The 12,871-nt window shown below is 36.7% G+C and overlaps 1 protein-coding gene across 13 annotated transcripts in view; it reads left to right on the top strand.

Annotated features, from left to right (window-relative positions):
• The window catches only part of MTMR3 (myotubularin related protein 3), a 122,730-nt gene that overhangs the window by 72,296 nt on the left and 37,563 nt on the right, over window positions 1-12,871 (top strand). For 9 of the 13 annotated variants that reach the window (XM_063088067.1, XM_063088071.1, XM_063088064.1 and 6 more), the window contains 3 exons: window positions 5,755-5,844; window positions 6,263-6,379; window positions 9,609-9,641. In XM_063088067.1, coding sequence (XP_062944137.1) covers window positions 5,755-5,844; window positions 6,263-6,379; window positions 9,609-9,641 — 240 coding nt within the window. The remainder of the gene's footprint in view (window positions 1-5,754; window positions 5,845-6,262; window positions 6,380-9,608; window positions 9,642-12,871) is intronic. The other 4 variants (XM_063088068.1, XM_063088069.1, XM_063088072.1 and 1 more) reach the window with 1 other exon arrangement.

Below are 12,871 nucleotides of genomic sequence, written 5' to 3' on the forward strand. Positions count from 1 at the left end.
ATGTGCAATTTGTGATGCTTACCTGGTGATGTTTTCTAGGTCCAAACTGTGTTTCATGCTGGCACATGAAAGAATTGAAAAGTCCATGTTAGTTTTGAGTTTCATTAGGGATGTGTGGAAAATGCTTTTCAAAATTAAAAACAAAGTAAAACAAAACAAATTAGTTGTGCAGAAATGTCATATTAAAAGGAGAAGGGTAACTGCTCCTGTATTAAAGCTGGGCCAATTTTTTCTTTGTGGGCATTACAGCTTTCTGATTTATTCCGTCCCCAAATATTGACGAACTTTTACTATTATTTCTCTAGACTGTATTTTATTTGACTGGTTTTCCCACAGTTTTTAATGAATTGAAAAAATGCTTGTCTAGCATTTACATGCTGTGTATGCCAGTGCTAATGAATAGCAAATGATGGGTTTATGGTAACAGCTCTCTTCTGTATTGAGGACTCGTCCTTGTAGCTAGCTAGCCACAGTGTGGTCCTATTCCTAGTGCTACTAGGGTCTCCGTGGTGTTCAGCAGTGTTCCTAGTGTGGTCCCTGTGCTGCAGACACACTTTGGAGATGCTTCTTTCTGTGTGCAATATTGGGAAGCTGCAAGGCCAAGTGTCTTTTTGTTATTATTTTTTAATATCGCATAAATCAGCATTATAACAAGTTCTCATTTACATTTCTACCACCAGAACCTATTTTTGTATTCCTTTCTAACTAGTCCATGTCATATACATATATTTCCCATGTGGATTCATTAAATTCCTCATGATCATTTTACTAGTTGTGTAGTTGTTGAACTATTGATTTAACTATATACCAGATTGTGTTAGCATTTAGACTGTATGTCCTTAATCCTTAGTTTTTGCATAGAGAATTCAGGAGCATTGGACTTTCTTTTTGTTTTTAGTGTATACCTTTGTACTAGTTTGAGAGTAACATCCTCTCCTCTTATACTCTTAAAAGTTCTTAAATGAAATTGGAGTCTATCTTCAAGATATTAAGCATTAGGGAATTTTCTTATGGAAAATCTCAAGCCTATGCAATGAGAGAAAAGTACAGTGAACCCTCACGTACTTTTATCATTCAGCTGCAATACTCTTTACATCTGACTTCCTCATTCCTACTCCTTTGGATTACTTTGAAACAAATCCAAAGTATTCTATCAAGGGAAATGTATTTTTGATGACCTTCAATACCAATTTAAAAATAGTGACTGGAATTGACAACAAGACTAGTAATTACTTTAACATTTTGCCAACATGAGCACTAGATATGAATTAATAGGACTGACTGACTGGTTTATCAGCCTCTCCTCCCCATGTACTTTAAATATTTATCTTTAATGCTAACTTCCTCTTTGAGGTATATACTTACCTCTTTTAACTGCGTTATTTAGCCAGTAGCAGAAACTAGCCTTGAACTGTGGTGACTCATCCTTTTTCAGGATTTTGTAGGTGACGCCACCGACCTTATGGAGCTGGGTAGAGACTAATAAGTTCCAGATTCCACAATGCCTGGTGTTCCTCAGCAGTACCAGGAAATTGATGATGTGGAATACGTTCTCTCTAATAGCACTAATAAATTACTTCTGATAGCCTAGGAGAAATTAGTTTCTAAGCCTCTTATCAGGCCAACACTTCCCAGTTTTTGTCTCCTTCCAGCTCTCCACCCTATTAACTACCTCAGGTTTGGCCTCCTTTTTTTACCTGTGGAACTCAGAGAAACTATAATAAACTTAGGCAGTTAATTGAACTATTTAGCCAAGTAATGCTTTTTGAATTGTTGTTGTTTTAGAAATCAGTGCGTAGTTGAGCCTAATATTAATTAAGTCCTTGGAGATTAAATGCGTTTTTGTGCATAAGGGGAAAAAAATTTTGAAGCCTTATGGATAATGTGAGCTGAGACAGTATCTTTTAAAAAGAGCATTTATTTGATTTGACTGTGAAAAATCAGTACTTCATGCTCTTGTCTTGTTGGCCTAAGTCTCAGTTCTCTTGTTTGAAAAATTATTCCATTTTCAATTTTCAGTAGCTACTTTCATTACATACATTGGTCTGGGTTAGCATCCAAGTGAATGTGTCAGCAAGAGTGAATAGATAAATGTCTCTTTTCTTTTCTTTTCTTTTTTTTTTTTAAAGCCTGCTACATTATTTCAATTCTGTGCCATTTAAAGTTTAGCAGAAAACCAGGTCAGGGAATCACTGAAAGAAATAATGGGTACTTCTATAAAATGACCCCTAAAGAAAATAAGTTTAGGCCAGATTCATTTATGTGAGTTAAAAAGCTAGTTAATGTCATGCTGAGAAGATATGTTTAAAGTGTACTTTTGTGTAAGAATTTTTAAAAGCCTCCCCATGTTTCATAGCTTTTTCTACCTGTTCCCGATTGGTTTGTGAGAAAAATCTCCCTAAATTCAAGATTCCACACATCTTTTCTATTTAGTTCTCTATAAGTACAAACACTCAGTGTTCTTCAAGTGAAGAGCTGTCTCTCTTTTTTCTTTTGTCTTTTTCGTGACCGGCACTCAGCCAGTGAGTGCACCGGCCATTCCTATATAGGATCTGAACCCGCGGCGGGAGCGTCGCCGTGCGCCACGGGCTCGGCCCAAGAGCTGTCTCTTAAGAATGAAAATAGGATTGTTTAAAAACAACAACAACAACAAAAAAAACCTCCGAAGGCTAGCACTTAGATATGGTAGTGTGTTCCTTTCAGATGTGGCTCTGTCCCTTATTATTCCTTCACCCATTCATTAACTTCAGAGGAAATGAGTGGAAAGGGATAAAATGGTACAGACTGACACAAAGCTTTTCATCTAACAAGTGATCTTGGTGTTTATAACAGTGGAGCCATTTACAGACCTTTGTACACCGTAGGTAATCACACTTTTGGAGACCCCCAGGCTACATCATATCAGCCTTACTAAAATCCACCAATTTCATTAAACTTTTTTGGGGGGAGGGAGGGCTATATAATAAACTGAAAACTGAATTTTGCTTTTGAAATTATTTTATTATCAGCTATAACTTCTTAACAATCATGGTAAATACCTTGCAATCCTAGGGAAATGAGTGACACATACAGTTTGCTTTCAAGTATTATAATAAAAGTCTATATTTAGTAACGATTAAAGTTTTGTAATTTTTCATAGCATTTCATGAATCATTTATAAAGTTGTTACAGTTTATTTTTATAATTTGAAGCCACTCGTTTCTTTCTAAATTTTAAATATCAAACTTTAAAAAAAGGCTCTTGAAAAACTTGTGCCTTAAGACAAAATGGCCCTGTGGAAGGTCTGAGATGGGCTCAGTGGCAGGTGGGCGGGGTGGTAGTTGTTCACATCTTTATGGCTTTTCATATTCATAGATTAGTCCTAGGTAAATGGTTTTAGGGAAAGCTTGACTTTTCAAATGAAAAAGCTTTAATTGGCATTCAGTATTATAGTAGAGCAGCAGTTCTGAAACTCTTTGGTCTCAGGACTTCTTTTTACATTCTTAAATTATTGGGCACCTCTAAGAGGGTTTGTTTATGTGGGTTGTCTATCTGTATTTACCATATTAGAAATTAAAATTGAGAAATCTTTAAAATGCTCATCAATTCATTAAAAAATAACAATAACAAACCAATTACATGGTAACATAAATAACAGTTTTTGATGGAAAATAACTATTTTTCCTCATCCAAAACTAATTAGTGTAAAGGTGGCATTGTTTTATATTTTTGCAAATCTCTTAATGCTTGGCTTAATAATAGATGACAGCTGGATTCTCATATCTGCATTCATCCTGTTATAATATGTTGTTTGAAATATATGAAGAAAATGCAGCTTCACTGAGATATGTAGTTAGAAAAGGGAAGAGTATTTTGATAGTTTCCCCAGGTAATTATGTATATTTTTCTTTAATACTATACCAAAACTTGACAAGTAGTAGTTCCCTAAAGTTTAGCTGCAGTGTGGAATCCGAAACCATATCAGTGAACTTCTGGTATTATGTTACATTAAAACTATTGGTCTGTCTTGTACTTTGATTGGCTCTTTTATCCATGCATGGTTTTGTACCATTATACATTGGTCTTAGGAAGATGACGGATTCATTGAGTAAAGAATGTTTTTCACATGTCGACATATTTCATCATATAGTATTTTTAAAAAATCACATTTGATAATATCCCACCAGTTTTGTCATAAAAGCCTTAAGTATTGGGAAGGTGTCAAATCCATGGTGGCAGATGAGATGTTTCTCAAAATTCTAAATTCTTTCATAAAAGCTTTTATCTTGGCAACTAACACTGTCATTTGGAGAATAGATCTACCAAATACCCAAGTTTGAATTACCATAGTTTGTCCATGACTTGTTCTTTTCCAATTAAAAATGGTATTTAATAAAAAAGTGGCTAGCTCAGCTTGTAATTGAAACACTTGTACAAGTGTTTACCATGAGACAACCATAATTACATGTATTTACTATATAAAAAAGACTTCTATTTAAGGGTCAAGATTTAATAAAATATATAATTTTTTCCTGCTTCATCAAGGTCATTTTTAGTGAAATTGATCCCACCGCCTTTGTGCTAAGGTGCCTACCTACCAATTCTTTTTGCACTAATAATACAAATGTCAACATAGTGAAAAAAGGCAGATGATGTCTTAATATTATTGTGAAGGTGGTTGTGACTTACAGAGCCCTTGTAAGGGTCTCATAATCTTTGGACTTCAGTTTGAGAACCATACTAGTAGAGTATTACCATTTCATGATTATGGTTGCTGTTTGGTAAAACCTTACAATGTTGTTTATAGGCAGAGTTTTTTCTCTCTCTCTGGGGAGATTTACAAAATTGTTGGAATTGTAGTAAGTAGCATATGCAGAAATGTCTGCTAACTTGTGGTTATAATTCTCAGTGCTGTCGGTTGAACGTGATATGGCTTTTGCTTGTATAAAAATTACTGTGTAAACAGATTCCATTATAATTTATAGTCAGGCTTTTTAATAGATTGCATTTCTCATGTCTTCCTATAACAAAAATTCATAGTGTAAAAGATTAATTTTGTATACAAATTTATAATAAATTCTCATCTAAATGGCACTTCAATTAATTGCTTTTTCTTTTGAAATTACCTTAACAGAAATAGATCTATTTTGTAATATAAAGTAGAGTTAACTAGGGGTAGTAGTTCACACATGTTTTCAGTTTGGGAAATTTAGTTCTTAAGCTTAACCTTTTTCAAGCTTTCTATTATGGAAATTTTTCATATAACTAAAGTAGATACAGTGGTGTAGTGAACTCCCAGTTACCCGGTTTCATTAATTATCAGTTCATGGACAATTCTGTTTAATTTATGCCCCACTCACTTCCTTCTTAAAATCCCCACCCCCCATTATTTTGAAGCAAATTCTAGACATTACATTTCATTCTTAAATAATTCGGTATTTATATCACAAAAATAAGAATTTAAGATTGGAACTTAAAGAGAAAAAAAGCACTATACCTTGGTTTCTCTTAAAAGTAATGTACTAATAACCTATTAGTGCTTAATAGAAATGTTCTAATCTCTTTGACATTTTTTGCATCAATGTGTTCTCAGACTAGAGGCACCTAATGTATTGGATAGAACATTTCTGCGGATGAATTTTTTTTTTCCTGAGCTTTTCTGTTTGTTCACCTTGGTCATCAGACTCTGATGATTATACTAGTAGACATGGCAGAAAAACCGAATGTGGATGACTAGAAGCTTTGAAATTATTTTAAGGTTTTGGATTTTTTCAGGATGAAGAGATTCGGCACAGTCTTGAATGCATCCAGGCCAATCAGATCTTTCCCAGGAAGCAGCTGATCCGGGAGGATGAGAATCTTCAGGTAATTACAGGCCACTTTTGATTGTAAAATATATATTTAGCATCATAGTAACTATGTGGCAGAACTAATGGATTGAAGTAATGTACTACTATATAATGTATATATTTTTAATTAATCATATACATAGTAGAAATGTAAGCTGGAAAATATCTCTCATTTTAGCAAGACTTAGTTCCTGAGAATTCACTGTTTGGATGATCTTCTCCTTGTTATTACTTTAGTAGTCAACCCATCCTCTTAGGTATCAACCCATCCTCTTAGGTATCAACCCATCCTCTTTACGTTTCTTACCTACTTACATACTGTGTTTCAAACTTGGGTGACAGAGGATTTACAATGGTAAGTTCACTTGACCTGTGTTTGAAGACTTTGCTTTACTGCTTCAGAACTCTGAAGGGTTTCTTCTTCCATTTCGAAGGTTCCTTTCCTTGAACTTCATGGAGAGAGCACAGAGTACGTGGGCCGTGCTGAGGATGCCATTATTGCCCTTTCTAATTACAGACTTCACATCAAGTTCAAGGAGTCTCTTGTTAATGTAAGTGATTACCGACTGTTCTCTGTCTAAATAAAATGGGGAAAGGAAGTTGGAAAACTTATTAATGTTTTTGAAGAGAGAAGAGTTACACAGAGTGAGAGTGGAAGCATTGTGTGCTCTGCTTTTCTCACTTAATTTAGCACTCAAGGGACACTAGGTTAGCAAGCAACTCATGCTTGATAAAATGATGCATGTAGTTGTCAGCTGAGGTATCCATTGTTTGGTTAACACTGAACGATTTGTACCAGGTAATGCTGTAACATTAAGTTTTACAAAGGTACAAAGGCTGAATAGGTTTTCATTCCTCAATCTTTAATAGTTACTAACTGCTTCAGTTGAGATAATTTCCTGGGCCTTAATGTCAAATGATGAGATATACTTTGAGCTCACTGTAGGACTCTCATTATAGGATGAAGTTACTAATGGCTCCTTAGTGGTATAAATATAGATGTTAAGTACAGTGTTTATTTGCCTAATCGACTATATGTTACTGAAGAAAAGGAAGGTCTCCATTCTCAAGGGTGCATTTACCCTTTCTCAGTTATGAGGGACCCTCAGTTACTGAGGGTCCTCTCAGTGAACTGGTTCTTCCGGCACACTGTAGTCTTGAGTAAAACACACAAAGGCTTGAAAGTTCATGTACTCCCACCAAATGAATGCCTTTTTCTTTGCTTGCCAGTGCTTTGGCTTTCTGCACTTCAGTTCTAGCTCATAGAAATGTATTATAACACCTTGTAATAGCTCAGAACTATTCCTCCATTCAGATTGTGAGTTTGGGGTTCATTTTGGGATTCTTTGAAATCTGTCACTTTTGTTCATTTTATTCAGCAGTCCAAAAGTTGCCCAGCTTCTCAGTCACATTCTTTTATTTGTCAAAAGACCCAGTAGCTGCCATTTTCTTTGTAGTTGGCATTTATTATTTTTTGTAGTTAAGCAATTATGTCCAGGAGCCATTTGGCCCAGTTTCCTTCTGGCTTCTAGATTTGGGCTATAGTCATACCCATTATGTCAGTTTTCCGTCAATCAGATAAAAGTTCACACCAGAGTCATCAAGGAAAGGGGTAATGCTATTCTTTCATAACATATAGCACTGTGTTAAGAAGGGTCCATTTGTATTTGAGTGGTTGTGATGGGAGGGGAAAGGGTGGAAACTACTATAAAATCCCAGAAACCAAAAATTTCCCACCAGCTACTGTGGAATTAATGACAGTTTTGATTTAATTTTGTGTTGTTTAAATGGCTGGAATCAATGAAATTGTAATTAAATTGCACGTGGGAATGATAAAATTTTATATCATTACATTTTTCCCATATCATACCCTGTTTATGAGCTTATTGGTTTATGGCCGAGTATTTCAGAAACTATTTTTAGATCTATTTGGGAATAGGGTCTGTTGGAAAGAAAGTGTGGAACTGACCATGCCATTCATCAGTGTAAAGCTCTTCAGTTTTTTAAATTTTTAAAAATTTTTACTACTACTGTGATGAAGATCAAATTATCTAGCATGGTATGAGACTGTTTGTGATCCTTGGTCTCTGCCAGTTATTCTATCTGCCTCCTCCTTTTCCCCTTTTCCTCTTTGTACTCATAAAACTAGCCTCCTTGAACTATTCAGCCATACCTCATACATCTGCACTCTGTCTCTTCTTTCCTGCCCAGGGAACTTCTCTTCATCTGTTAAAATTCAGTTCAGGCGATAACTTCTTCTGTGAAGCCTTTCTCAGTCCCAGTTCCCTCCCTGGTTAATTTTACTCTCCTGGCTTCTTTTGTAGCTTGAACATACTTTTACAACATTTACCAGCTATGTTGTAATTTTTTGGTTATTCATCTTTGTATCTTCAGGATCCAGCATGTCTCCTGGTGCCATGATATTCTTTAAATATTAAATGAATTGAAGTTAATATAGGTTTGAAGTGGACAATAAGCCATTTCCCCCCTTTTGGATTTAAAGCTCATTTTATCAGCACCGCACTCTCCCGAGTGAGCCACGGGCCGGCCCCTAAAGCTCATTTTAAAACAGTATATTTCTGTGTAAATAGGCCTGTGTCATCATGGTCTCTAATGGTAGCTGTGTGAGTAGATTGTTCACTGGAGTTGTTGGTCCCCCGTTGTGATTGAGATAAAATGCTTATGGAAATTTATCATTGCTCTTATTTTTGATCTGTTTCTTTATCTTAAAGTGTTTTCTGTTAGCATTATAACTCTCTAAGGCATAGAGCCTGCGTGTCACTTAAAAAGCCCAAGATAATGGCTTTGCACAGAAAAATGATTGTGCAAAAGTAGTTTGACATTGCAGTAACTTTAAACATTTCATAAACATATGGAGATTAGAACTTATCCATACAAAATGTAATAACCTCATCAGTTAGTACTAAGATTCCTCAAACCTGGGGTTAATCCAGGAAGTAGTGGCTCCTCCTGAATCAGGTCCTGGATGGAAACCAGAGAGTTGGTGTTGTCATTGCTCCTCCTTCCCTCTTTTCTTCCCTCAGCAGATAAGTATTTTAATAAAATATGTGAGATTAAGAGGCTCCCTTTAAAAGTTACTATAGATAGAGATTACTATATCTAAATCAAACACATTTGAACCATCAAAGCTCAAATATACCTGGTAGATGTTGTAGCGTGCCTGAGTTTGCATCATTTATATGCCTAAATCAGCACAGTTAGCACTTTTGAAAATGACTTATCTAATTTTATTTTATTTTTATTTATTTATTTTTTTTAAAAGATGACCGGTAAGGGGATCTTAACCCTTGACTTGGTGTGGTCAGCACCACGCTCACCCAGTGAGCGAACCGGCCATCCGTATATGGGATCCGAACCCGGGGCCTTGGTGTTATTAGCACCGCACTCTCCCGAGTGAGCCACGGGCCGGCCCCCTGACTTATCTAATTTTAAAGAGCTACCTGATATCACATATTCTTTTTAAATTTTACAGCATGTTGAGTAAAATATGCCTGTAGATTTAGATACCATAAACGTCATTACTTTAATGCACAGACATTCACTGAATATCAAGTTTCCAATTCCTACGGTAAAGAACCTCTGTAGTAGAGTTTATTTGTGGCATTTAAGGTATGACTTGCTCCCATTCTGTACTTTTCCCAAACTATATTTCTGCATATATACAGGTTATTTATTTGAAGCTTAGATAATTTATAAACAAGTAAGTGTTAAGTGGAATTCATGAAAGTTTAAAACAATTTTTGTTGTATAATTTAATAGACTGCTTCTCAATCTGCTGCTTCTCAAATCCCAGTAAGTAGCATGAGAATCCTAAGTGGTTGCTGTACCTGTGCTTGGAAAAAATTGGTTTTGAGTGTCAGATGCTCACCTTGCAGATCAGAATGTGTCCTTTCTGCATGAGTCCCTTCTCTCTTACCAAAGTTCTAGTGGTATGCTACAATGAGAACAATTTGTGAGATGAGGATAAAGCCCAACAGTTTATGCATAAGCTGATGGAGTTGTGTGACCTTCAAAAATGTAGACTGAGTTTCAACCAGAAATAATTTGTTAAAATCAACATTAGTATTTAAGAGGACATTAAAACTTCTGTTTCCAGGCTAGTCTGTCAATGTCTCTTAGGAAAATGGTAGAAATGTAGCAGCTGGACACACCTTTCCTTAGCATTTCTTCACATTTTCCCATTGTCTGACTGTAGTACAGCAATCAGTCTTCATTTCCAATGCACCAGAAGCAGGTTATTGTCTAACACTTAATGTACTTTGGCCTTGTATTGATACACCAGTAGAGGCCTCTGAAACCAGTGCTGGAGGGGTAGCTTGCAGATTTCAGAAGTGATCAATAAAGAATTTGGGTTTTCAGTCTATGACAGTCTTCTTCCTCTGTTTGGTTTTAAATGAAAAAGATCTAGTCCCCAGATATTCCACAGTTTATAGATTTTAGTTTTAGACTCATTACTTGCTTTATTTTCCCTCTGTTACTGCCATTTTTACTTCAGATTTGTATACAAGATTAGCACTTCCCATTCATGCTATAAAAAGGGCAGTTGTTGTTTAAAAAATAGAAATTATCCCATTTCTACATTCTAGTGCTTAAAAATAATACACATACATGCACACACACACACACACAGAATGAATTGAGGTAAATATAGTAGGGTATACTCAGATCCCTCTGGAATGTGACAGTATTGTGGATCTTTAATACCTATGCATGCCTATTAAATTTTTTCACTGCTGCTCTTCTGCTTTTTGGATTGATGCTCTTATGGGTTTTGGTGCCTGTGATGTATGTAATTTTGGGCCTTTTGAGGAATTGATTAACAGCACGGAATGTGTTTTGATGCGTTGTTCGAGCATGAGTTTGGTGGAATTTATAATAGGAAAATAACTGTAAAGGGAGATTACCTGGCAGGGAGAAGATAGAGGAGAAAGGAGCAAAAAAGTGAGTTGCTATGAGACACTGTGGAGAGGATTCGAAAGTGATTTTAGATTTCTTACTACTCTTCTATGGATGGAATTGCCTCTAAGGAATCTTGGTTTAAATTCTGTTTTCCCCTCGAAGATCCCTGGTGGAGAGGCTACTTATTTGTGAAAGAAAAACTAACGTGGAGCTCATACAGAAGAGAAGGGCAATCTCAGAGGAAGAAAGTCACACCGTATGTGATGGAAGGAGCCCAGGCTAGAGGACAGACGGGATTCTATTCCTGACTGTGCTGCTAGCTTATAGTATAGTGGTTTAACCTTTCTGGACTATAAAATGGACTGGCCCTTGAATCTGTAATTCTTTGCTTATAAAGTTAAATATTTGGTATGTCTAGTTACAGAAATGTTAAGAGATCCTTTTCATATGTAAGGAAAGTTGAGAAACCTAACACAATAGAGTGGGCCTTAAAAAAGTAGAAAAACTTACTATGTTTTGGTTGTATCTATGAAGAAGAAAAGGCCAGTTCTGCCTTGTTAGAAGAGGTGGCAATCTGTGGAGGGAGCACTGAAGGGGGAATACTGGGGTAGAAAGGAGAAGCAAAAAGGGAGATAACACATTTGATACAAAATCTTGTGTCTCTCTTTTATATGTCTGTATTCATGCTGCATATTAAACTTTCCTGCGTGTGACAGTCTGCATGAGTATTAAAATCTGCTGTTCTCCATATCTATGACTTGAGTACACATGGTTGTTTTGGTGACTTGCCTAGCATTTGTAATTTGATTTGAACATATAGAACCAACATTTTTATTCTTCCTTAAATTTTTTGTAATGTTAAATACATGAAAATTTGTATATTGAATGTGTTTTAGGTAGCAAATATTTTGCATTCTCCGAGGTGTTTTATTCTAGAAGTTTGGGCACAGGCCCTTGGGCTCTGGCCTAGTAGCAGGGATGTAAAACCTATCTGTTCTTTGTAGCAAAGTAGCACAGGCTGATCCATTCCCTCTGGCAGCTGCTAACAGCATTCGCTTGTTTTCACCTTTTCCAGCTGTAAGGAAATGCAATCGAAGAGGACCTGGGTGGCTGGCAGAGCAGTCTCTCCATATGAGCGCTCACTTTCACTCCACCCCAGGCCCTTCCAGGCCCTGTGCCTGAGACTTCCTAAGTTGTGACCACCTGAGGTTCAGAAAACAGAGGCTGGTGGCATATGGGAAGGCTGGAGGCTCACCCAAGGAAACCAGGAAGCAGGCAGAATTTTAATTGGTAAAATTTTAGTAAATTGGGACTAGAACTCAGGTCTCTTGATTGCCAGTCTGGCAGCCACTTTTTTGGGGGGTAAGGGGGAATAAGGTAGTTAGCAGGAGTACATTAACAAAAACAAAAAAAAAGAAAGAGTCTGTTACAGGTCACCCAAAGGACTGGCCTGAGAACAAATCAGTGTTGTCTATCTTCTTAATCTCCATATTCCTCCTTTATAATTTATCTCCACTGATACATTGTTTTTTGTTTTTCTTCTTAGATGTACAGGTCTTGAAAGAATTTTTAGCCGCATCAGCTGCAGTTTCTCACAGCACCTTGGGGTTAAGGACTTAAAAACAGAGGGCCAAAAGCTCCTTTTTTCTCAGAACACAGGCAAGATTTCTTAGTCTTTCTCTTACTCCCAGTCCTATTATAATTGTAAGGGAAGTTTTATTGATTATAGACTTAGAAGCAAGAAGGCTTTAGTCCTGAGGTAGAAACTCCCAGCCATTTATATGAGTAATATTATTTTGGTTTGTTCTCTTCTATAATCCCTGCCCCAGTTTCTGTTCTTTGTCCCTGACTTCCAGCACTGACTTCCTTTTGATCCCTGCATCCTTGTTCTGAAAGTTCTTTGCTGACTCTGGCAGCTGCCTGGTGGGGCAGGGTTTACAGGAAGTCTGTTCCTGAAACTGGCTCAGCTAACACGAGGGCCACCCTGTGCAGGCAGCACTCTCATTTCTCTCTGCGGTGGAGGAGACTTGCCTCCCTCTTCTCATGCTAAACACAAATTGTTGGAATGCTGCTTGCAACTCCCAGAGCCACATATTGGCTGGGCTAGATACAGTGTAAGAGAC

The sequence above is a fragment of the Cynocephalus volans genome, chromosome 2, assembly GCF_027409185.1.
Source record: "Cynocephalus volans isolate mCynVol1 chromosome 2, mCynVol1.pri, whole genome shotgun sequence".
In the NCBI taxonomy this organism is placed as follows: domain Eukaryota; kingdom Metazoa; phylum Chordata; class Mammalia; order Dermoptera; family Cynocephalidae; genus Cynocephalus; species Cynocephalus volans.